Genomic DNA, 27174 nt, shown 5'->3' with positions numbered 1-27174 from the left:
GAGAGGTCTGTGGTCAGTTTGAACTAGGAAGTGAGTCCCAAAGAGGTATGGTCTCAGCTTCTTCAGGGACCAAACCACAGCAAAGGCCTCCCTCTCAATGGCACTCCAACGCTGCTCCCTGGGGAGTAACCTCCTGCTAATGAAAGCAACAGGCTGGTCAAGGCCATCATCATTTGTTTGGGACAAAACTGCCCCTATCCCATGTTCAGAGGCATCAGTCTGCACAATGAACTGCTTAGAATAATCTGGAGCTTTTAGAACTGGTGCTGAGCACATTGCTTGTTTCAGGGTGTCAAAGGCCTGTTGGCATTCCACAGTCCAGTTCACTTTCTTGGGCATTTTCTTGGAGGTGAGTTCAGTGAGGGCTGTCACAATGGATCCATATCCCTTCACAAACCTCCTGTAATACCCAGTCAAGCCAAGGAATGCCCTGACTTGAGTCTGGGTTTTTGGAGCTACCCAGTCCAGAATAGTCTGGATCTTGGGTTGGAGTGGCTGAACTTGGCCTCCACCTACAAGGTGTCCCAAGTAAACCACAGTTCCCTGCCCTATCTGGCATTTGGATGCCTTGATAGAGAGGCCTGCAGATTGCAGAGCCTTCAAAACCTTCTTCAGGTGGACCAGGTGATCCTGCCAAGTGGAGCTAAAGACAGCAATATCATCAAGATAAGCTGTGCTAAAGGACTCCAAACCAGCAAGGACTTGATTCACCAACCTTTGGAAGGTGGCAGGGGCATTCTTTAAACCAAAGGGCATAACAGTAAACTGATAATGCCCATCAGGTGTGGAGAATGCTGTTTTCTCTTTTGCTCCAGGTGCCATTTTTATTTGCCAGTACCCTGCTGTCAAGTCAAAGGTACTTAAGAATTTGGCAGCACCTAATTTATCTATGAGCTCATCAGCTCTTGGAATTGGATGAGCATCTGTCTTGGTGACAGAATTGAGCCCTCTGTAGTCCACACAAAACCTCATCTCTTTCTTTCCATCTTTGGTGTGAGGTTTGGGGACTAAGACCACTGGGCTAGCCCAGGGGCTGTCAGAGCGCTCAATTACTCCCAATTCCAGCATCTTGTGGACTTCCACCTTGATGCTTTCCTTAACATGGTCAGACTGTCTAAAGATTTTGTTTTTGACAGGCATGCTGTCTCCTGTGTCCACATCATGGGTACACAGGTGTGTCTGACCAGGGGTTAAGGAGAAGAGTTCAGGAAACTGTTGTAGGACTCTCCTACAATCAGCTTGCTGTTGGCCAGAGAGGGTGTCTGAGTAGATCACTCCATCTACTGTGCCATCTTTTGGGTCTGATGACAGAAGATCAGGGAGAGGTTCACTCTCTGCCTCCTGATCCTCATCTGTTACCATCAACAGATTCACATCAGCCCTGTCATGGAAGAGCTTAAGGCGGTTCACATGGATCACCCTCTTGGGGCTCCTGCTTGTGCCCAGGTCCACCAGGTAGGTGACCTGACTCTTCCTTTCTAGCACTGGGTAAGGGCCACTCCATTTGTCCTGGAGTGCCCTGGGAGCCACAGGCTCCAGAACCCAGACTTTCTGCCCTGGTTGGAACTCAACCAGTGCAGCCTTTTGGTCATACCAAAACTTCTGGAGCTGTTGGCTGGCCTCAAGGTTTTTGGTTGCCTTTTCCATGTACTCTGCCATTCTAGAGCGAAGGCCAAGTACATAGTCCACTATGTCCTGTTTAGGCTCATGGAGAGGTCTCTCCCAGCCTTCTTTAACAAGGGCAAGTGGTCCCCTTACAGGATGACCAAACAGAAGTTCAAAGGGTGAGAATCCTACTCCCTTCTGTGGCACCTCTCTGTAAGCGAAAAGCAGACATGGCAAGAGGACATCCCACCTCCTTTTGAGTTTTTCTGGGAGCCCCATGATCATGCCTTTTAATGTCTTGTTGAATCTCTCAACCAAGCCATTAGTTTGTGGGTGGTATGGTGTAGTGAATTTATAAGTCACTCCACACTCATTCCACATGTGCTTTAGGTATGCTGACATGAAGTTGGTACCTCTGTCAGACACCACCTCCTTAGGGAAACCCACTCTGGTAAAGATACCAATGAGGGCCTTGGCTACTGCAGGGGCAGTAGTCGACCTAAGGGGAATAGCTTCAGGATACCTGGTAGCATGATCCACTACTACCAGGATATACATATTTCCTGAGGCTGTGGGAGGTTCTAGTGGACCAACTATGTCCACACCCACTCTTTCAAAGGGAACCCCCACCACTGGAAGTGGAATGAGGGGGGCCTTTGGATGTCCACCTGTCTTACCACTGGCTTGACAGGTGGGGCAGGAGAGGCAAAACTCCTTAACCATGTTGGACATATTGGGCCAGTAGAAGTGGTTGACTAGCCTCTCCCACGTCTTGGTTTGTCCCAAATGTCCAGCAAGGGGAATGTCATGGGCCAATGTTAGGATGAACTCTCTGAACAGCTGAGGCACTACCACTCTCCTAGTGGCACCAGGTTTGGGGTCTCTGGCCTCAGTGTACAGGAGTCCATCTTCCCAATAGACCCTATGTGTTCCATTTTTCTTGCCTTTGGACTCTTCAGCAGCTTGCTGCCTAAGGCCTTCAAGAGAGGGACAGGTTTCTTGTCCCTTACACAGCTCCTCCCTTGTGGGTCCCCCTGGGCCTAAGAGCTCAACCTGATAAGGTTCAAGCTCCAAAGGCTCAGTTCCCTCAGAGGGCAGAACTTCTTCCTGAGAAGAGAGGTTCCCTTTCTTTTGCTGTGTTGCAGTTGGTTTCCCAACTGACTTTCCTGTTCTCTTGGTAGGCTGGGCCATTTTTCCAGACTCCAGCTCTACTTGTTCACCCTGTGCCTTGCACTGTGCTCTTGTTTTCACACACACCAGTTCAGGGATACCCAGCATTGCTGCATGGGTTTTTAGTTCTACCTCAGCCCATGCTGAGGACTCCAGGTCATTTCCAAGCAGACAGTCCACTGGGATATTTGAGGAGACCACCACCTGCTTCAGGCCATTGACTCCTCCCCATTCTAAAGTAACCATTGCCATGGGATGTACTTTTCTCTGATTGTCAGCGTTGGTGACTGTGTAAGTTTTTCCAGTCAGGTATTGGCCAGGGGAAACCAGTTTCTCTGTCACCATGGTGACACTGGCACCTGTATCCCTCAGGCCCTCTATTCTAGTCCCATTAATTAAGAGTTGCTGTCTGTATTTTTGCATGTTAGGCGGCCAGACAGCTAGTGTGGCTAAATCCACCCCACCCTCAGAAACTAGAGTAGCTTCAGTGTGGACCCTGATTTGCTCTGGGCACACTGTTGATCCCACTTGGAGACTAGCCATACCAGTGTTACCTGGATGGGAGTTTGGAGTGGAACCTTTCTTGGGACAGGCCTTGTCTCCAGTTTGGTGTCCATGCTGTTTACAGCTATGACACCAGGCCTTTTTGGGATCAAAGTTTTTACCCTTGTACCCATTGTTTTGTGAAGAGGCTCTGGGCCCACCCTCCTGTGCAGGTTTTTGGGGGCCTGTAGAAGACTCTTTACTATTTTTAGTTTTGGTTGTCTCATCACCCTTCCCCTGGGGAGTCTTTGTGACCCCTTTCTTTTGGTCACCCCCTGTCGAAGTCTTGGACACCCTTGTCTTGACCCAATGGTCCGCCTTCTTTCCCAATTCTTGGGGAGAAATTGGTCCTAGGTCTACCAGATGCTGATGCAGTTTATCATTGAAACAATTACTTAACAGGTGTTCTTTCACAAATAAATTGTACAGCCCATCATAATTACTTACACCACTGCCTAGAATCCAACCATCTAGTGTTTTCACTGAGTAGTCAACAAAGTCAACCCAGGTCTGGCTCGAGGATTTTTGAGCCCCCCTGAACCTAATCCTGTACTCCTCAGTGGAGAATCCAAAGCCCTCAATCAGGGTACCCTTCATGAGGTCATAAGATTCTGCATCTTTTCCAGAGAGTGTGAGGAGTCTATCCCTACACTTTCCAGTGAACATTTCCAAAAGGAGAGCACCCCAGTGAGACCTGTTCACTTTTCTGGTTACACAAGCCCTCTCAAAAGCTGTGAACCATTTGGTGATGTCATCGCCATCTTCATATTTAGTTACAATCCCTTTAGGGATTTTCAACATGTCAGGAGAATCTCTGACCCTATTTATGTTGCTGCCACCATTGATGGGTCCTAGGCCCATCTCTTGTCTTTCCCTTTCTATGGCTAGGAGCTGTCTCTCTAAAGCCAATCTTTTGGCCATCCTGGCTAACAGGAGGTCATCTTCACTGAGAGCATCCTCAGTGATTTCAGAAATGTGGGACCCTCCTGTGAGGGACTCACTATTTCTGACTAACACAGTTGGAGACAGGACTTGAGGGGTCCTGTTCTCCCTATTTAGGACTGGAGGAGGGACACTGGCCTCCAAGTCACTAATTTCTTCCTCTGTGAGGTCATCATCAGAGGGGTTGGCTTTTTCAAACTCTGCCAACAGCTCCTGGAGCTGAATTTTGGTAGGTCTGGAGCCAATGGTTATTTTTTTGATATTACAGAGAGACCTTAGCTCCCTCATCTTAAGATGGAGGTAAGGTGTGGTGTCGAGTTCCACCACATTCATCTCTGTATCAGACATTATTTTGCTAAAAGTTGGAAGACTTTTTAAAGAATCTAAAACTGTTTCTAGAATCTAATTTCAAACTTTTAACAAACTTTTAAACTCTAAAAGACAATGCTAAACAGGGACTTAACACACAAGGCCCTAGCAGGACTTTTAAGAATTTAGAAAAATTTCAAATTGCAAAAATGAATTTCTAATGACAATTTTGGAATTTGTCGTGTGATCAGGTATTGGCTGAGTAGTCCAGCAAATGCAAAGTCTTGTACCCCACCGCTGATCCACCAATGTAGGAAGTTGGCTCTGTATGTGCTATTTCAAAGTAAGGAATAGCATGCACAGAGTCCAAGGGTTCCCCTTAGAGGTAAAATAGTGGTAAAAATAGATAATACTAATGCTCTATTTTGTGGTAGTGTGGTCGAGCAGTAGGCTTATCCAAGGAGTAGTGTTAAGCATTTGTTGTACCTACACATAGACAATAAATGAGGTACACACACTCAGAGACAAATCCAGCCAATAGGTTTTTATATAGAAAAATATCTTTTCTTAGTTTATTTTAAGAACCACAGGTTCAAATTCTACATGTAATATCTCATTCGAAAGGTATTGCAGGTAAGTACTTTAGGAACTTCAAATCATCAAAATTGCATGTATACTTTTCAAGTTATTGACAAATAGCTGTTTTAAAAGTGGACACACTGCAATTTTCACAGTTCCTAGGGGAGGTAAGTATTTGTTAGGTTAACCAGGTAAGTAAGACACTTACAGGGCTTAGTTCTTGGTCCAAGGTAGCCCACCGTTGGGGGTTCAGAGCAACCCCAAAGTCACCACACCAGCAGCTCAGGGCCGGTCAGGTGCAGAGTTCAAAGTGGTGCCCAAAACACATAGGCTAGAATGGAGAGAAGGGGGTGCCCCGGTTCCGGTCTGCTTGCAGGTAAGTACCCGCGTCTTCGGAGGGCAGACCAGGGGGGTTTTGTAGGGCACCGGGGGGGACACAAGCCCACACAGAAATTTCACCCTCAGCAGCGCGGGGGCGGCCGGGTGCAGTGTAGAAACAAGCGTCGGGTTTGTAATGGAAGTCAATGGGAGATCTAGGGATCTCTTCAGCGCTGCAGGCAGGCAAGGGGGGGGTTCCTCGGGGAAACCTCCACTTGGGCAAGGGAGAGGGACTCCTGGGGGTCACTCCTCCAGTGAAAGTCCGGTCCTTCAGGTCCTGGGGGCTGCGGGTGCAGGGTCTCTCCCAGGTGTCGGGACTTAGGATTCAAAGAGTCGCGGTCAGGGGAAGCCTCGGGATTCCCTCTGCAGGCGGCGCTGTGGGGGCTCAGGGGGGACAGGTTTTTGTACTCACAGTCTTAGAGTAGTCCTGGGGTCCCTCCTGAGGTGTTGGATCGCCACCAGCCGAGTCGGGGTCGCCGGGTGCAGTGTTGCAAGTCTCACGCTTCTTGCGGGGAGCTTGCAGGGTTCTTTAAAAGCTGCTGGAAACAAAGTTGCAGCTTTTCTTGGAGCAGGTCCGCTGTCCTCAGGAGTTTCTTGTCTTTTCGAAGCAGGGGCAGTCCTCAGAGGATGTCGAGGTCGCTGGTCCCTTTGGAAGGCGTCGCTGGAGCAGGATCTTTGGAAGGCAGGAGACAGGCCGGTGAGTTTCTGGAGCCAAGGCAGTTGTCGTCTTCTGGTCTTCCTCTGCAGGGGTTTTCAGCTAGGCAGTCCTTCTTCTTGTAGTTGCAGGAATCTAATTTTCTAGGGTTCAGGGTAGCCCTTAAATACTAAATTTAAGGGCGTGTTTAGGTCTGGGGGGTTAGTAGCCAATGGCTACTAGCCCTGAGGGTGGGTACACCCTCTTTGTGCCTCCTCCCAAGGGGAGGGGGTCACAATCCTAACCCTATTGGGGGAATCCTCCATCTGCAAGATGGAGGATTTCTAAAAGTCAGAGTCACCTCAGCTCAGGACACCTTAGGGGCTGTCCTGACTGGCCAGTGACTCCTCCTTGTTGCTTTCTTTGTTCCCTCCAGCCTTGCCGCCAAAAGTGGGGGCCGTGGCCGGAGGGGGCGGGCAACTCCACTAAGCTGGAGTGCCCTGCTGGGCTGTGACAAAGGGGTGAGCCTTTGAGGCTCACCGCCAGGTGTTACAGCTCCTGCCTGGGGGAGGTGTTAGCATCTCCACCCAGTGCAGGCTTTGTTACTGGCCTCAGAGTGACAAAGGCACTCTCCCCATGGGGCCAGCAACATGTCTCTGGTGTGGCAGGCTGCTGGAACTAGTCAGCCTACACAGACAGTCGGTTAAGTTTCAGGGGGCACCTCTAAGGTGCCCTCTGTGGTGTATTTTACAATAAAATGTACACTGGCATCAGTGTGCATTTATTGTGCTGAGAAGTTTGATACCAAACTTCCCAGTTTTCAGTGTAGCCATTATGGTGCTGTGGAGTTCGTGTTTGACAGACTCCCAGACCATATACTCTTATGGCTACCCTGCACTTACAATGTCTAAGGTTTTGTTTAGACACTGTAGGGGTACCATGCTCATGCACTGGTACCCTCACCTATGGTATAGTGCACCCTGCCTTAGGGCTGTAAGGCCTGCTAGAGGGGTGTCTTACCTATACTGCATAGGCAGTGAGAGGCTGGCATGGCACCCTGAGGGGAGTGCCATGTCGACTTACTCGTTTTGTCCTCACTAGCACACACAAGCTGGCAAGCAGTGTGTCTGTGCTGAGTGAGAGGTCTCCAGGGTGGCATAAGACATGCTGCAGCCCTTAGAGACCTTCCTTGGCATCAGGGCCCTTGGTACTAGAAGTACCAGTTACAAGGGACTTATCTGGATGCCAGGGTCTGCCAATTGTGGATACAAAAGTACAGGTTAGGGAAAGAACACTGGTGCTGGGGCCTGGTTAGCAGGCCTCAGCACACTTTCAATTGTAAACATAGCATCAGCAAAGGCAAAAAGTCAGGGGGCAACCATGCCAAGGAGGCATTTCCTTACAACAGTGCAACATCACTTCTAGTGACCCGGCTTTGATCTTCCAGTTGCCCAGATACAGGTAAATTAATATACCCAACCGTCTGAGATGGGCCACAACCACTGCCATCACCTTAGTGAAGGCTGAAGGTGCCTACGTTAAGCCCAAAGGGAGGACTGCAAAAAGAGGTAATGCGTAGAACCCAACACAAATAGCAAATACTTCTGGCCATAGGTTTCAGATGGGGAAATACACATCCAGCAGGTCGAGTGATACCATCTACTTTCCAGGTTCTAAAGCCAGCAACACATAGGCTAGGGTCAGCAACATGAATTCTCCCTTCTCCCTTTTGAGGAAGAAATTCAGCTTCCCGAGGTCCAGGATCTTACATAGACCGCCATCCTACTTGAACACAAGGAAATTAAAGAAGTAGTATCCTTGCCCTTTTTATTACCCTGCCAATAACTCTACCACTCTTTTCTACAGGAATGCTGCAATACTTTGCTGAAGGATGGAAAAATAGTCTGTTGGAGGAAAGCTGGGGTGGAGCCTGAAGGAATGGAAGATTGTGGTCTATTCCCATTATCAGAAGGACTCATTGGTCCTAATTAATGACTTTCCAGGACAGCAGAAAGGAGGACACTCGCCCTCCCACAGGCTTCAAATGAGGTAGGGGAAGAGACCAAAGACTGCCCTCCTGGGAGTGCAGGGGAAGGAAGAGGATGAGGAGGAGGAGGAGGAGGAGGAGGAGGAGAAGGAGAATGAAGAGGAGGCTTGCTGGAGGGATGCCTCAACCCATGTAGTGTCAGACAAGCGGGTCCTGGGGCTGTTGTGTCTGAGCCTCATAGGGTTGCCTCTGCCAAAAGGAGGAACTTATGGCAAATGTCCTAAAGCAGCAAAAAATCCTGTAGCTCTTTGATGTTACAGCTGTTGAACACCCAAAGAGTGGACAGTTGCCTTGGCATCTGATCAAGACCGAAATATCCCTCGATCATGCCACACAGTCCACTATTTTCAATCAAGACTTCATGATGTGCCAAGAAGCGTGCTGACGATCACAAAAGACTTACTGAAAATGTGTCTGCATCTCTTCAGGAACATGAGATACCAACTGTTGGGCCATATCTCTCAGGGCATGTACGTAGTGGGCCAACAGACAATTTGCATTCAGTGATTTCAGGGCCATGCTACCAGTTGATGATATTTTTTACCCTCATGCTTCTATCCTGTTGGATTCTCTGCCAAATGGGACTGAGATAAAAGTGCCTTGTGCAATCCCTGTTGAGTAAGATGCCTAAATGACCTGGCTCTCCGGAGAAGGGTGAGCCAAAAGAGAAATGAGGGGTCGCCAGGAACAGGGCAATAGCATCTGCCCACTAGTCGGTTTATTACAGGCATAGAGGATGGCTTCTACCAGGCTGCTAAGACAGATTACACCAGAGCCTCATTAAAAGGCAGCAGGGGCTCAGACAAAGGTGTCAATGAAGGCGGACCTCCATTCAGTCAATTATTTTTATATTCACTGAGGGCAACTGTAGGTTCAAAACTTTAACAGTTTTCTTTATTACACAGTGTAAAGACAAAAACTCTGGTTTAGGGGATCCGGGAGGGAGTTCCATGAACAATTCCAGCAAAGTGCCCAGGCCATAGGCAGAGACAGTTTGGGGATCTCAAAAGGGTTTTCACCCCGTCATCATCCTGGACTTACAGAACCAAAGGGTCAGAATCAATACCAAAGAGATTTTGGATAATTCTCCTATAACACTCCTCTTCCATACACTTGTGAACCTCCCGTCTAGATCTCTTCTGAGGATAGGGCTCAGCAGTGAAAGCAGGAGGTGCAGATGGGACCGAGAGCCGCTCGGTGGAGGTGGTGGAATTGGCAGTTTCGTGGGCAGCTTCAGTGCCAATGGTGGACCACATTGTTGTACAATGGTATGAAGGTTGGCCCCATTCTGTATGGCACCACACGCATAAAGATAAGGATACCAAAGGGTGCTCCTGGTACAGGAGGTGCACCTGAAGCTGAAGGCTGCTAGGCTTTTGGTGACAATGCCGAACATGGCATTAAGAAACACAGCTGGGTCTGTACCCAGTAACTCGTGCTCTGGAATGAGGGTGCTGGAGTCTATGGATCCTCCAGGATTGAAGCTGGTACCAGGAATTAAGGTATTCGTGCCAGTGGAGTTGGTTCAAGTTTCAAGACCTTCTCAGGTACAGGCACAGAGCTGCCCAGACTAGGATCAGATGGCTCCACTATTACTAACTTCGGCTCCAAGGAAGAAGATCCTATGGCAGTTTGAGGTTATTTGGGAGACTTATTCTTCCAGAGAACTTTTTGTGCTTTCTATGCTTTTTTTGTTTTACCTCCTGCAGAATGGAAAGAACAAGGCCTGGAATGGGGACTTGCCTACCGACACCTCAAAAGTTTTTAAGGTCCTGGGTCATAAACTGTTTGGCCTCTCAGTCCATGACTGTTTTCGGAAGCGTACTAAGGATGATTCAGGGACGGGACTCAATGTTTAGGAGGCAACATAGCACTGCACTTTCAAATTCAATTTCTCTGCGAAGGGAGCTCCAGATCTGCATTGAAGGCATGGAAAACGGAAACCGATGTAGTTGTTAGACCGGTGTGGGCGTTATATGGCTTTGGTGACACCACTTTCAGCGTCAACTCAAAGCCAGGGCATCTAAAGGTGACGTAAGAGCTTCGAAGTTTCTATATCCAGTCGGACAACTGCAGGTAAAAGTATCCATCAGAAGAAGTGTTACTTATTGTCAGCTTTACACTAACCAAAATAATTTATGGAATCATGCCCAGATATAGTTTGCAGTCAAACATGCTATAGAAAGCACAACACCTCTGCAATGCAAGTTAAACCCTAACAAGGGTAAAATATGTAACATAAGAATCCACAAAAGTAAAACAGTAAAATTTAACAATGTATTTTCTGCATAGGGCTTAAACTGGCATATATGGTCCCTACAGCTTTGTGACTGACCTGCCAGCATGCTGCTGTTGTGGAGTAAACTACTCTGGCCACCACAGTGGAAGGCAGTCCTAGAATTATTTATAGTGTAGGTTCTGAACTGCATTGCTGCCCCCTTTCCTGCCTTCCCCTCACACACAATGTGGTCATGGAAACGTATCCCCAATGTGAGGGCATAGTAAGGGTCTTACATTTGAAATGTCCTTCACAAGTTTGTAATTTCTTTTAGCGAGCAAGGTATATCAGCTATTTCTTTGTGAAGACCATCATGGTTACTATGGCAATCTTTCACCAAAAGAACACTGGTAGAAATTACACTGAAAGAACTGCCCTAAAATGGGAAGCCATTCCATTGGTTTCCAACAAATGGAACTTAGCAGAGGGTCTTCCATAAGGATCACTGGCATTCACTGCCCCCACAAAGGGGAAAGCAGAATAGGGAAAATGGTACACTTGCCTTTTTTCAAATTGATTAAAGTGTTATGCTAACTATTGTTCTGGATGTGATCCTTCTCCATGTGACAAAGTGAACCAAAATCTCTCCATACACAATCCCATCTGCTAATAACACTCCAAGTGATGAGGATCAGTGCTTCTCGAATTCCAACAGAGGATTTGCTGCACACATACCATTGCCTGTTGGTGAGCATCCTTTGCTGGCATGCACCCTGTTGTCTCTGACAGTTGGCCTTGGAAAATTAAAATTTGCAAGACATAATGCATCAGTGCTCTCTGTAGCACTCTCCAAGACTGCTTACAGAGTTTAGTTCATTTACTGGCTTACTGGCTATCAATTATACAACACAGGTTTTGCCAAGGGGCAGATGGAGAGACCATCATTAAAAGTGCACCGAGGTTAGCAGTCATATCCATTCGCTTGGGTCCCATGCATTTAAAGAAAAGCATATAAAAGAGATCAGCTGTCCTATCATTTATGTTATCCGGGATGCTCCAGAAGGTGGAATTTATGTACAAATGCAAGCTACTTGTTGATTACAAGAACACTAAACAGATATTTTACATGAGGCTTTTAAAATCACATGTTAGCTGAACAATTTCAACTGTTTTGATAACCAACAGATCTCACCTTTCAATGATGTTACCTGACCTTTTGGCTTTGCCAGTATTTTTGCCTATGCTGTTCTGCATTAGCAAACAAATGCCTATTTATCAATATGAAACACCATCAGCAAATAAATAACAAGGCAATGAGTCATGCACAGACAAGACATCAGACAAGCATATGGAATTGTCATCATGCTATTGTGACACAGCATTATGTGAAAGCCATTATGTGTTTTGATTACTTTACCATGCCAAGATGGTAGACAAACACCTTGGAGCGGTAAATTTTAAAAAAATATATATAAAAAGAACTCCAAAGCCCTTTTTTATTTTGAAAAAAGGAGCAACCATGCAGCAAATTGCAGCTGCTGGGAATGTATTTATTTTGATAAAGAATGAAATGAGAAGCAACAAGGGAGCTGGTTTTAAATGCATATATGCTACTCTTTCACCTTAGGGGTCATCTTTGTCCCCCTCGACCAGTATTGGGAAATATTTTGGATTCACTTGATAGGGCGACTTTAATACAAATCCTGGATGGGTGAGAGAAGCAACCAATGAGCCATGGTTGAGAGGAATAACAAGATGGAGAAATTAAGAAATTAAGGGCTGAAAAGGACTTCAGTAGGAAAGCAACACAAAAGTGAGAGAGCATGAAGTCTGATGCACTCGCCTAAATTTCCGAAGAAGTACTTCCCAGAATGTAAGCAGTGGAAGCACAGAAGTCATCAAATCAAAAGAATTGTAAAGAAACCTTGCTGCAGGGGAGAGACAAACACAAGAAAAAGCAAAGCCATTGAATACAAAGCATGCAAATGAGACTGATGCGAAAGTAAACCAATGGCAAGCAGTGGGCTGAGCCAAAGCCCACTGTAAGTATTGGCTTTATCCACAATAGGTCTTCAATGGCAGAAAGCTAAAAGATGCCTACAGACAAGACCCACAACTAAAATACAGGGGCAGGAAATATGAACATTGTAAATCATATATGATTGTTTTCTCCCAATTGGAAAGGTAGAATTAAGGTAACTCATGATGATACACAGTCGGGAATGTAGAGTAAACCCTATATTCAGTGGTATATTCAGTGGTTCCCAGCCTGTGATCCGGGGACCCCTGGGGGGTCGTGCAAAGTCTCCTCAGGGGGCCTGCAGCTGCTTACAAGATTAAATAATATTAACAGATTAATATAGTGTACATAAATGAAGTGGCTAAATGTACAACTTAAACTGATTTTAAAATGTACTGTAAATGTCAAGGAATGTGAAATTGGAGGCTAAAAATTAAATTAGTATCCTGAGATCGATTCATGGGAGCAATGGCGGTGCATCAAACAGAACATAGCATGGACGATGTGTGGCTTCAATAGAATTTAGAAAAGCTTCATCCTTTCTATTAAAATATTTGTTTTTATGTTTGTATTTATATTTGCTTGCATATTAAATAACATGTGCTATCATTTGTGCATGCGTTTGATGAATGCTTGTTTCTGTATTTCTTCTTGTTGGACCAGACCCTTTTTGTTGGTTCATCCCCAGACTTTTAGCGTCCTTCCTCCTATTTTTTCTGACCTCTTGTTGTTGGCTCTAAGACTCTAAGCCCTTTATCACTGCTGATCAGTGCTAAAGTGCAGGATCTATCCCATTTAAAGTTGGTATGATTGGCTTACACCTAATTGGCACATTTAATTTACCTGTAAGTCCCTTGTAAAGTGGTATCCCTATACCCAGGGCCTGTAAATTAAATTCCACTAATGGTCTGCAGCGCTGCTTGCGCCACCCACTGAAGTCGCCTTTCAAACTTGTCTCAGGCCTGTTAGCGCAGGGCCTGCGTGCACAGTTTTCTGCCACAGGGGCCTGGCATCTAAATGTACTTGCCAGGACCAGAACTCCTCTTTTACTGCATATAGGTCACCCCTAAGGTAGGCCTTAGCTAGCCCTATGGGCAGGGTGCTTTGTATGTTGAAGGCAGGACATTTGCCTGGTTGCATGGCCTGTCCAGGTAGTGAGAAACAGCCTATTCGGTTTCTCACTGCTGTGAGAGCTGCCTTGCTCATAGGACTGCATAGGAAATGCCCGGCCTTTTTTCTAGGGGGTATTGTCTGACTGAGGAGGGGTAGCTGTTTGGAATGGTTGTAATGGTAGTGAGAAATGCTGCTTACTGGTGTAGGTGGATTTAAAGTGCACATTCTTCTGTGCTTGTGACTCTGGTGTTTTGCAGTCCACGTCTGGGGCAGAGTTGGGCTTTGTGCATACTTTTCAGACAGCCTGTACACAGGGGGTGGAGGTGTCACAGAGGTGCATCTGCATTTTGAATGGTCTTCCTGGGCTGAGAGAAGGGGAGGCGGGGCACACCTGCATTTGTAAAGGCTGCGCCCTGGCCTCACACAAAGGGCTTGTTTACCCCCAACTGATGTCTGGAACCTGTGCTGGAGGAGAAAGGGTACACTCCTAGAACCAGTTGTAACTGGTTGGAACCTCTTCTCCCCGTCTTTGAAATTGCTTTGCAAAACTGAATATAAGTACAGGAGATTTTCCCCATGTAAGGTACTCAAGAAACATGGACACAGAATGTTGCTGGGGGTACTTACCAGGAACTGCCTTATACTGCTGCTGCTGTGCTGACCTGTGGCCTGCTGGGTCACCTGGAGGAACTGCCACATTCTGCATCCTCTTTGTGCTGGCCTGTTGCTGGGCCCTGCTGCCCTGTGCTCGACTTTTGTGTCCTCAGGGCTGGGAGCTGTGCCCCCTGACAACTGCAACTGCCTTGCAGCATGATGAGCACTTTCTTTGATCTGCTGGAGTGCATGGAGTAGGGCTCTGCTGGATGTCCATGTCGCGCATTGAGAAGCTCTCTCTTTTTTATGAGTACGGCGCCTTGACAGCACCTCTTCTTTCATGTAATCTGCGCCTTGACAGCGCTGCTGCCGAGGAGATTCACCGCTGCAACCCGAGCATTCCTCGTGGTAAAGCACGTCAGAAGTGCACTAGGTTCAGTGCCCAAGGGGCACAGGCAGGCATCCACTTTGGTGCCTTTACCACTGCAGCCCAGGAAGGCTGTAGGAAGCTCGTGCACCGCATCCGGTGCGGGCGCAGTTGCCAGAGCAGGGTGGAAGCCTCATCGGAGGCCCACTGCTCCAACAGGCCCCCATTCCTGCTGTGAGGTTCGCGGGAAGCCTCGACGGAGGCCCTCCTGAGTGTGGGAGTCGCAGGTGGGGTGGAAGCCTCATCAAAGGCCCCTGCACCGCTGGACCCTTTCTTTTTGTTCCTCTGCTCACGCGGAAGAGCCAGTCGTGGCCCCGGGGGGGGGCCGCAAGGACAGTGGGCACTCAAGTTCAGACACGGGCCCCAGGAGTGACCCCTACATAAGAACGGAGGGGGTGCTTGCCGCCCACTCCCTTTCCCCAATCACCAGGCGGCCCCTGTTTTGACGCTGAGGAGCACTGGGGGCCCCCTTCGCCCTAAATTAAACAGGGAGTGGCCCTATTGTAAGACATTAGGAGGACGTGAGTTTGGATAATTTGCCAGGTACGCTGATGCACCATATATTTTCTGATGACTCACGAATGTTCCTGTTACAGGCATTTATGCTGATATGTTTTCTGCCTATGACTTGCCATGTGTTTGCTAATGTTCCTGTTATGGGCATTTATGCTAATATGTTCTTATTACTTGCCATGTGTTTCCTGATGTTCCTGGTATGGGCATTTATTAGGATCTTATGACATGTGCTTTACTGTAGTAATGTGTTTCCTGACTACTGCTTATATTGCAGAATAATAAGTAACCTGCATGTTATATGTGACTACTGCTGATTATTGCAGAGTAACCGTACCGTGTAATGTTCTGACAACTGCTAGGGTAGCAGGGTATTACTGACGAGTTGTGTTTGGTCTAAGGATGTTGTGTACAATACAGTTTATTTTTATATAACTTGGTGTTGTTTCCTTTGTGGTGGGGATAGTGCGTCACATGTGTTGTGTGTGTTGGGGGCAAACGCTTTACACATTGCCTCTGGGGTAGGCCTGACTGCTCATGCCAAGCTACCACTGGGGTGAGCAGGGGTTATCTTGTGTGTAACTACCTCGCCCTGACTAGAGTGGGTGAGTTCTGCCTGGCTTAAGAGTATAACCTAGCCAACCAGAAACCCCATTTCTAACACTTGTGTATTGTTTTGTGTTTTAAATCATCAACAATGTTTAGGCCTGGATCCCTGGCTTCTAATAATGACTCAGGGTCCCCGGATTCAGATAATGATTCAGTGGGGTTCACAGAAGTCCAAATGTTGAGAACCAGTGGTGTACAGTACACACAGTAAAAATACAAGCCCAAAATTGAATCTGATTTCTTACACAGTTGGTCATGTGAGAAGCACTTTTGATGTTATAGCTTGATATATAAAGAAGTTCAACAAGTGCTTTGTGCTGACATTCATACAGTTAAGATTGGGAAGAAAAGCATCTTACCTTTGCAGAGACTATTCTGTTGTCAGGATATCTTTGCAGAATATACGCATCTGTGCCAGGAGGGGGTTCTCGATGTCCAATGTAAATTGTGCGATTGTCTACCCAATCCTCTTCCCCAGCACACTGTAGTTGAGAAAACAAAACATTATTGAAGCCCAACTCAATTTTATTCACATTTAACAACAAAACTGCAAAGCTGCGGCAAGGTACCACCTACTTCTTCTTGAAGAGTCTGTAAAAGCTATCAATAAAAATAAGAACTGAGATGCAAAACGTTGTCTTTTGTGCCTTGCTGTCCCTTGACCAGAACTATTTTCCCACATATGTAAAAGGACAATTTGATAACAAGCTAATGCAGTGTGACTCGGGCATTAGGAAAAGAGGTTGTGAAATCCTAATGTTCGCAAAAGAACTGAATCATTAAATGACACTGGTAAACACAATGTACATTCTGCTGTAAAGTTAGTCTTCTGCAAAGCTGGTCAAAGGTTTGTAGAAAATCTTCACACCTACACCCTAAAACCAACCCGGCTAAATGTCATTGGACAGCAGGTTTCTATGAGACAACACTGGAAAAAGGTTTATGAAAAAGATAGGTACAGAATTAACTCACTAGAGTGAGCTAGGATAAGTCTTCTCACCGTGTGGTGTGTGCTAGTGGTTAATTGCATAAAGGACTAACTGAAAACACTTTGTGGCTAAAATTTCCTATCACATAGCCATGGTTGTCAAATACCGGAACATACCTGACTAAACCAACCTCACATTCTTTTAATAGACTACCTATAAGCAAGATTCTATAAATAAGTACACTAGTACCTCAGTACATTTTACAGTAACTCATTGTGCGGGTAATACAGTTGCTTTTAGCTAATAAGTCGCTCTAATTTAACCGTTCGGTCTGGTCTTTAAGCTAGTGCCACCAAGCAATGCATTTAAGTATAGAAAAAAGTTATGGCTGGAATGCCTGAATTCCCAGTCAGTGGTAATCACTCAGGCAGCATCCAAGTACATTGTTATTTTGCACATCATTCTACCTTATTTTGGACCCAGCCATATGCAAATCAGTGAACAATCGTGCCCAAACAGCTGAGCCAGGTCCTCCCTGAACCAGAACTCAAGCAACTCAAGACCGGTTTTGCCCTGATTGTGGCTCTTCAGTCAGGTGTAGCTGGGTTCCATTGACACAGTGAACACCCAGGTCTGGGCATACCGGTTGCACTTAGGGCATCATAAAGAAGTATACCAAGCAATGCATGGCTTAGGAGGAGATATGGAAGGCAGGGATTTCTGGGGCTGAGGATAGTGATTGGAGTTTCTCTTGCGAGTGCACTGAAGAAACTATTACTCATCAAACACAGTAGGTATATATATCTCTCTGATATATAAATCCTGTGGATCTGCTATTTTTATTTGCCTTTCACCTTTTGACGCAATCCCAAAATAGTTTGGCCTCTGGGTTTGTAAATACATATATAATAGCTGTCAAGGCAGCAGATACTGTTACTGGCTATGTAACATGTCTTTCCGAATTGCACAATTGTAGGTTGATCATGCAAGCACTTTGTCCTGCACTGTGGGTTTTTAACCACGTCCATCTCATTCCCATCACTTTCATTCGTTCCTGGGCTTGCCTTTCAATTATCACTTGATGTCATTGGTAAATGCTTTACATTTGCCCCGCCTTGAGGCTGTTTTTGTCACACCTTGCAGACTGCCGCTGTTCACTGGATTATTGCACAGTTGCCAATATACTTTATCGAGGGCACACAGTTTTTTCATTTGTCTCTCTCCTTCGTGCTGCATGGTGCTAACAGTACAAACAGGCACAACAGCAGGAACTTGATCGGCGGTATTGGAGCGCTGGTCACATTGTTCAGTTACGCATCAGAGTCATTTCTCGTGGCTCTCCCCTTAAAATACTTGAAATTGGTAAATGCATTACGTAAACCAGAAATCCTCAAAGCGAAAGCGGCTTTCCCTGCACAGCGGGAGAGCAGATACTACAATATTCACTTCACTAGGGAAACTCACCCCATAGCGCTTTGCAGGACATTACTTTTGCAAAACATTTTTGCTCATAACTCAGCCTGTGGTGGTCCTAGAACAATGGGACCATCACCAAAATGTTCAGCATGATGCACTCTTTCTGTCTAGTTCATATCTAGGTCCCCATGCTAGGTTAGAGAGGACCCCAAAATAATTACCCTTCCCACCATTCAGTGCCCTTTTAAGCACTCTCATGGCTGTAATTTTTGTTTTATAGCTGGGAATAGCTTGTGTTTTAAGGGCCTTGTTTGTAATACCATTGCCAGAGGCTGGTACCCCTGAAAATGTGTAATACATTATGCCCTGTAGGGGCTTAATATACAGCTATACTGCATTTATTTACTGCCATGTTATGTTGGTGTGGTCATGCCACCTAGGCGTTAACTATATAGTTACATGACCATGTTCCTTACAAATGCGGTTTTCATTGTGGTGTCCTCTAGGGGCTGCTCTCAGCATTACAGTCATATCAACATACTAAAATAATTGTGGCACAGAAATTTGCCCCATAATGCTTTGCAGGGCATTGCTTTTGCAAAACATTTTTGCTCATAACTCAGTCTGTGGTGGTCCTAAGACAATGGGACCTCCCCAAAACATCCACCACAACGTGCTCTTTCTGTCTACATCATCTCTTGGTCCCCACACTATATGAGTGGGGGACTCCAAAATATTAACCCCCTACCACCATTCATTATCTTTCTAAGCTGTTGCATGGCAGAAACTTTTGTTTTACAGCTAGGAGAAACTATGTTTTATGGGCCTTGTTTGTAATATCATTGCAATACGCCTGCTAGCCTTGAAACTGTGTAATGCAATACGTCCTCTAGGGGCTACATATATGCTTACACTGCATTATATTCTCCCATTTGTTTTTCATGAGGTTATGGTCTTTAAGGGCTCTCTGTATGGTTAAATGACCATGTTTGTTCCAAATGCTATTTTTATTGTGATGTCCTCTAGGGGCTATTCTGAGCATTGCAGTCAACATACTATAATATTTGCTGCACAAAAACTCGGCCCATAATGCTTTACAGGGCATTACTTTTACAAAGCATTTTTGCTCATACCTCATCCTGTGGTGGTCCTATGGCAATGAGACCACCTTCAAAATGTTCTTTCTATCTACATCATCTCTGGGTCCCCACACTAGGTAAATGGGGACCCTAAAATAATAACCCCTCCCACCATTCAGTGTCTTTTAAGCTTTCTCATAGCTAGAAGTTTTGTTTTACAGCTGGGAGAAGTTTTGTTTTAAAGGCCTTGTTTGCAATATCATTGCAGTAGGCCTGCTAGCCCTAAAAACACCCTCTAGGTCTAAGTATGTGGTTATACTGCATTACTTTCTCCTTTTTGTCATGGAGTGGTGTCCTCTAGGGGCTAACAAAATTGCTACATGACCATGTTTCCTACAAATGATATTTTTGTTATGGTGCCCTCTAGGGGGGTGTTTTGAGCATTACAGCCAAAAGTTTATTTCTGATAAAGGTTTATATGATAATAGTATATGTTTTAATAATCTCTCCTTAATACAATTATGACCATGATTCAGGCCAACTTCACATCCTTATTACACTACGACTATTTGAACACTCTTTATATGTTTGGGTGACCCGTCTAGTTTAGCTCTCCTCTCTGCTGTTTTGGGTCTTTTGGGGGGGGGGGAACTGTGTTAACCAGCCAGCAGCTCTGATGGTGAGGTAGTGAAAGTGGTATTTTATTGGAATTAGCATGGCAGATTTAAATTTGGATGCTAAATAGAAACATTTTCATTTTTTGATGCAGACAGAGGAAGAAAGTAAATGGAAGTGCTTTACTTATATTCAGGGCAACTGGAATTATATGGCAGGAAAAGACGAAATTATGAGACAGGGTTGCTTAATTTATGTGGCAAGAAATGTCCAGTAATGAATTCACAATGCCAATTGCTCTAACGCAAGTAAATACAAGACCTTTTGCATTGCAAATGCTTGTTAGTGTTGAAAATAGCACAAACTGTATCTAAAAGGACGGTGTAATAAGCATAACTGCTAACTCCTGCTGAGTCTTCAAGTTCATTTTTTCAGATAATACAAAAGAGGAGCACCCAGGAGTTAATAAAATAAACATCTATAAACATTACTAGCTTTCACTTAACAATATTAACTTGTAATTTATTTTGAAGCTGAACATAAAATATCAGTTAAACAAGTGATGGTTCACCAACAACAGACTGAAATCCAAAGAACAAATGATGAATGAAATCTGTATTGTAGGACAAGACTATCTATATAAGAGTTCTTCTATTCATCACTTGCGCTAGTCTCATACTGTATTTGGATTCAGGTTCCTGCTTCTCTAACAACATTGATATTCATAAATGACAATGTAAGTCGTTGGAGCATCAAGGCTATTCTCTAGAAGTTAAAGGAATTTATTTCTCCACTTTGAAAAAAGCATGTCTCATCTTCTCAAGTTCCATATCATATGCTTCTTGATTTCATCTATCTCAAAAGTCTGTTCTCAAGCCGATCGGTTCAGTGAAATTTAGATGGTCTTTAGACCCCTGTCAGGTTGTATTCATATTATTGATTCTATTATTACCGCCCTCTTCCATACTACCAATTTACTGGGTTGTGCTCGAGCTTAATTTAGGGCAGGACATGTTACAGAAACTGCTCTTGCCACGGTCCAAATGTTACTGAACAGTGGTGGCTCAGCTGCCTTCATATTACTAGTTCTATCTGCCATCTTCAACAGCGTGTCCTGCACAGTGTTTTTGCATAGATTACTGAAGGCCAGAGTCAGCGACATGGCCTGATAGAGGCTCTCCTCTGTATTAACCAATTGCAATCAGGCTTTTAAACTAGCAAATTGTACTTCTCTGCATAGAGCTGTTACTTGTGATTCCTTAGGGGTCTTCTGTGAGTTCTACCTTTTTCGACACATTTATTTATTTATTACACAGTGTCAGTCACCACAGTGTAGTTATAGTTAAGTCAAAGTTTCCCTATAAAGAGTGATTTTTGTTTGGCTAATAACATTGGTGGTATTCAACAGACCTACATTAACTTTCCAAAGAACAAACCCTCAGCTCTTTCATGGAAAGATTCACACCGAAGTGGGGATCACAAAAAAGGGGAGGGGTCCCCAAAATGTTGTTTTCCCATGTGAAACTTGAATCTCTAATATAGAAGAAAAAGCTGAACAGAAATACACCAAATTTGGCAGAAAGTTAGAACTTAAGTCAGAAAACCTGCTTTGTGTGATTTCGTGTAAATCCATTCAGCCATTGGAGAAATTAGCATTCAAACAGGTGGTTGGGTGGGTTATAAAGTTATGTATATTTGGATGGTCCCTTGATACTGAAATTATAAAAAATAGGACCCTCTGATTAGCCGAGGGAAATCTTTCTATCATTGGTCAGTTCTGTACTATGGAAGAGGTCCTGATACCATGCTACCGAGTGATCTTTTAGTATGGCAGCAACATGGAAGAAAATGTAGCTCTCGTCATTGCAGGGCTCCGGAACTCGCCTCGTGTGTTCTGAAAGCGTTTTTGAAACAGGGTATAAGTGGACAAGCTAGAGAAACTCTCACTCATGGGTACTTGTGAGGAGGACTATGAGGTACCTGAAAACAAATTAACCAAAAACAAAACAAATATATGGTTTGGGTCCCCCTGGAACGTTGGTTGCAGGGCCTGGTCAGAGGTGGAGCGAGGCAGGTGCACAGCGGAGGCAATGAATGAATATGATCTAAAAAACCCAGCAATTCACTAAAAAAATAAACAAAAGGCAAAGTGATGTTAAACTCATGTTTAAAAAACAAAAAAACACTAAAATGCACAAGGTGTAGTTTATATGATTTAACTACAATTGTTCTACCCCACCATGCAGTGCTTACAACCTCACACATTGATTCACTCATGACATGTTAAATAACATCACTGATGACATCTCAAATGACATAATTGATGACATCAGCCAGGACTTGAAGTAATTCAATAAGCTACACTTGTGGCCAATTTTCAACTCACCTTAAATATATTACCCACACATGACCCACAATTTTAAGTCAAATGGTTTACAGGTATGAGTTTGCCACTGAAAAGACACCATCTGCTAGGTCCAATGGGAAACGCTACAGTCTAGTAAAATAGGCTACACAAGTTCCTGAGGGTAGCATAAAGGCTTACAACTTAGAGCCATGCTTACATTCCCAGTGTGAGACAAAACCCCTCAAAGTGGGACATCCCTACATTCTACATTGCTACATTATTCCACAATTGTCGATGCCTCCAAATCATCAATGAAGTTCAAAAATAAACATCCACTACTTATAAATATCCCTGTTACATAGAATTTGTCTGAACAACCCTATTAGAAATATTTAACATGGGCTCATGCATAGATACCCACTGGTGAATAATTTATTGTCAAAAGAAGCTTCTGTCTTTCTTGCTGATATTTTTTAACAGACTTTGGTTTAAGCTAACACTGACCATGAAACATAACTGTGAAACCCAAATGAGATGTGCTCAGCCTTTGCCTTGTTTGAAATGGAATAGCACTTGCAATCCACTTTTTAGTGATGTGTAAACAGTGCACCATATAACCTTCAACGTGCACAGTCGCTCTTGCCTGAAAGATTCCGTGCTGTGGATCCTCATGTGTATGCTCAGTAACTCTATAATGTATTTGACTATGTATATCACAATCGCTAGGGTGTTATTAGTGATTTCTTAGTGATGTCATCATTGATTTCAGCAGGTCAAGAGAGATGTAATACATGAGGTCATAAGCAGTGCTTGGAGGGGGAGCAAATTATAATTAGCTCAGTAAACTAAAACCACTGAATTTTAGTGCTTTTAGTAAGTAAAACATTAATTTATTATCTCATTTCAACACTTATGTATAATGTATAACTATATGCTTGACTTCGCTAACTGGATGGTGCTTGAATTTGCTGACTGGATGATCTTAAACTGAATCGTAAACTGAAGACTGATTCAGTTATTCAGATCTGTTACTTCTACCTCGTCTAACTGTTGGTAGCCTGAGCTGGGAAACAGTCACACACCAGATAGATCTGGCCACAATCTAGGTGCCATCTTTGACAATTTACTTCCTTTGCCACTCATATCTTCTAACCCACTTCTTACTGTTTTTTTACTTTTAAAATACTGGGGAAGGTTCTGCCTTTTCTAGAGAAGGATACACGTTCCACTGTCATCCAAGCACTAGTTGGATTGAGACTTTATTATTGTTATTGCCTTAGTCTTATATTGACAAAAGCTGGTTCAGAAGAGTGCGGGAAGTCTTCTGCTTAATTTGCCATATTGATCTAATTTCTGTCCATATCTAAAAACCTTATGCTGCTTGCCTGTTAAAAACAGTTGATCGTTATATGTCTACACTTCGGTCAGAAAAAGTTATATTTCCAGTCCAGCTCTCCCATGATCATTTTAACTAATCGTCTTTACAAGAAGGCTCGACAAGATGATGTCCCCATTCGCAGGTCCTTGACTCTTCACATACACATTCTCTCAACGAGTAGCCATCTCCAGTACCGATAGGCCTTTAGAACCAGGCTTTTTATTATGCGATCAGCTACTCTTTCTGTCAATTAACTGTATCCGCGAAAGAAAATTTCGTCAGGAATTGTGCGTTTTATAAACCTGACAAATAAATAAATAAACGGCACCAGTAACAATCTCACAGATCGCTCTGGAGACTTGCTCCCAGTAACGTGGAGAACATTCGGCTAAAAGGAGTACATATATTAGCAGCTGCAGCATTTCACGTTTAATATAATGACGGAGCACAGCGAACCACAGAGACAATGAATCCAATAAGAAGCACATTCTATGCGGCCCCGGGGCTGTGACGCAGACAGGATTTCTGACACCAGGATGATTAAACCGAAACAGAGTGCAACGCATACACAAACAAGTGCACCCAGTGTAAATCTTAGCTTCCCCAGGCGCCTTTACTCCACTTAAAGCCGCTGTAATTAAACAGTAATCGGTTTCTATTATTAGTACCATCAGCGCTGAACACGGGTTCATTTTCCACTCGCTAGTTATAGCGCATACTCTTAACCACGACCATGACTGACCTAGCGGTTGATTCCACCACTGGAGAATACACTGGTGGTATCCAGCCATTTGAAATATTAAGGTTAACATGCATCTAATTTGCAGAACTGACTAACATGTAATGTGGGGTATGTCTAAGCACTTGACGCCTGTTTAATTTTTTACTAAATGTCTCCATGAAATCCAAGTAAAAAATCATAGTTTGCCGATCCAAACTGTTGAGAACTCGCCTGGGGAGAATGCTGGGCTACAAATCAATGATAAACCATGGTGGGAGGAAAATTGACAGCAAAGGAAATTCGGACCCTTGACCAACTACTTATTACATGGGGATACTAGGTGTTACAGGACTTCTGCAGAGAATTTGGCCTTGCAGTATTGGTGTTACAGGAAAATACGTAGCTGCATCTGAAGTTGATCAAGACGAATAGCTCTAGAGCTTCTTAGTTCCCCACCTCAATACTTGAATGGCTCTGACAGAGAAGGGTTTAGTACTGGAGATGTGTAACCTTTTAGTACAGGGCACTTCATTTTCCACCAATAGAACCTACCACTGGGTTACACTTTTAAAATATTTTAAACAAGAATTATTATAATTTAAAGTGGAATTCCATCAAAGGTTGTGCAAGAGTCTAACAGCATGCATTTGTAGTTCAAAATATTACACTTGATACTCGCTGCTGCGATGTTTGCACAGGGCTGGCCAGTTCCCCACTGACACTTACTGGAGGTGTTGTGCACCACTTTGTGATATAACTCCCACTGTGACAAGCTTCGACATTACTGTCAAGTTGTGTGGTCAGAACTATTGCGTATACACTCTGTACATCTTACCTCATCCATCCATCCATTTAGCCCTAAAACATGATGTCACAAATGTCCTGGACTTGACTTCTCTGTCCAATAGATGGCTAACAACTTCACTGGATTTTCAGACACTGGATGAAAGTCACCTTATCACTATAGGAAAAATGGCTCATGGTACTAGCTAGGATCTCTAAAATTAAAGAATCCTTTAAAAAAAGAACGATAAAATGTCTTGTAATACATAGATCCAAGGTGGGTCAAGCAATAACGGATTACTGATTGCTCATTAAAGGGGAGCAATATGCTACAGCTCTGTCTCTTGCTATTCATTTTTGCCACCTTCTCACACCACGTTCATCTTCCCCACCCGTAAACACCCTTAACTCTAATTTCTATCCAAGGTACTTCTGCATAAATACGAATTGTAACCTAGCAGGCAAAACTGAATGCTCTACCTCTCATCTCCTCCCAAAACCCCTCGACGAAAAATGTGTACCGAGTTTTGTATGTTAAAATATGTGAATGGGACCTGAATATGAGAAGGCTAATAGTTTCATTCTGAAATGCTTATATGTGCAAACGTGCCATCTGTTATTCATACTGCTAGTACTCTATGTAAGTCACATTGTTGCAGCTATTACACTAGGCCTTTCTCAGTTTTAGGCTATATCCCTTGATTGCCTTTTCGCTACTTCCATTTCCTCTTTCTTTCACTGGTGTAGGGATGATATACTGGGATTGTCTGCCACCTGTTTAAATCTTGCTTCGCTCTATGGGATAGATTTATTAATGTGCACCTGAAATATGCTTAATATTCAAAATATTTGATATAAAAAAATGAAAAGTTTTGGTGCAATAGTTCTGTTTCCCAATCGACTACATCCTTTCCCACCTTCTTTTATCTGTCACACCATATCAACTCCTGCAAAATTTAATTATTTTCTGTTTTGATTACATCTGTATTTCATTTCTGAATCCCAATCAGGAATTCTCGCAAAAATTGTTAGTCACAGCCAATTTCAGAGGAGGGGAAATTAAAAAATACCAACACAAACAAAAGCAAAATATTTCAGCATAGCAAAAAACACAAACAAGTATGTAATCATATTTTTAGGTTGCCCACCGCACGCCCATCACTATCACTTGTTCATAGTCTTGCCTTTCAAAAGCCCTTTGTCATCATTGGTAAATGCTTTAGGTTTGTCCCTCCTTGGGGTAGTTTTGTTACCACGTTGGCCATCAACCCTGTTACATGTATAATCGCACTTTTGCTGATACATTTGCCAGCAAGCAAACTTCTTTTTCCTTTTGTGTCTCTCCTTCGCGCTCATGCTCAAGGTGGCCGTGGCGCTTTGAATCAGCTCGCTTATGTGAAACCGTTTTGCTTTTCATTTTCAATTTATGCGGTAAGAAAATTGCAGTTAGGAATTTACAACACTAAGAGCACTAACTCAAGCAAACGCAAGACCCATTGCATTGCAAATGCTTGTTTCATTCAGCTGTAGTGTGCTCAGCTGCTCACACTCCTCGCCTTCTATGAAATTTCTCACCAAATCTGTTTTCTTTACCCTATCTGCTCAGCTACTCCCTCAACCCCACTCCTAACATATAGTCAAGCACACTCATTCCATATGGACACCTATTTATATACCCACATCCACTATTGTTTGGGACCAAGCAAGCGAAATTCATCAGGTAAAAGGTGTATAATAAGGGTGTAACAAAAAGCTAAATCTCTGTAGTAGTGCATTTAAATAGACAAACTGTGCTTGGTCATTAGATTAAGATCATCTGGCTCATCGGAATTATCAAGAATCTTTGCCACTGCAACATGGCTGAATCACACTCCATTCGAAACAAAGAATCAGGTTCCACCTTTATCACAAATTAAGCATTAGTACTCTATTCCACTCGAAACAATGAATTATCAGCAAAAAATGCACTAACCATCAACTCAATCAAGAAAATAAGGGGTCCTTAGATTCAAAGCATCTGGGAGCAGTTCCATCAGATATAACATACAATTTAGCATGCAGAATATCTCACTGTTTCATATTTTCTAGTCTACTATTAAATATTTCTGTCAGAGCCTTTCGTGGTTAATTGCTTCAATGTGACATGGGATTCCAGAGCTATGCAGACGCCCAGTTTTACTTTCCTATCAGGTGAGAGGTTTTGCA

At 44.0% G+C, this 27174-nt stretch overlaps 1 protein-coding gene across 3 annotated transcripts in view; it reads right to left on the bottom strand.

Annotated features, from left to right (window-relative positions):
• Positions 1-27174, bottom strand: part of ATP11A (ATPase phospholipid transporting 11A) — a 661076-nt gene that overhangs the window by 418413 nt on the left and 215489 nt on the right. For all 3 annotated transcript variants that reach the window (XM_069205024.1, XM_069205022.1, XM_069205021.1), the window contains exon 2: positions 16061-16183. In XM_069205024.1, the coding sequence (XP_069061125.1) occupies positions 16061-16183 (123 nt within the window). The remainder of the gene's footprint in view (positions 1-16060; positions 16184-27174) is intronic.

The sequence above is a fragment of the Pleurodeles waltl genome, chromosome 8 (assembly GCF_031143425.1).
Source record: "Pleurodeles waltl isolate 20211129_DDA chromosome 8, aPleWal1.hap1.20221129, whole genome shotgun sequence".
NCBI classification, from domain to species: Eukaryota; Metazoa; Chordata; class Amphibia; order Caudata; family Salamandridae; genus Pleurodeles; species Pleurodeles waltl.
Note: the sequence above shows the minus strand (reverse complement) of the source record. Positions and strands in the feature narration are given on the sequence as shown.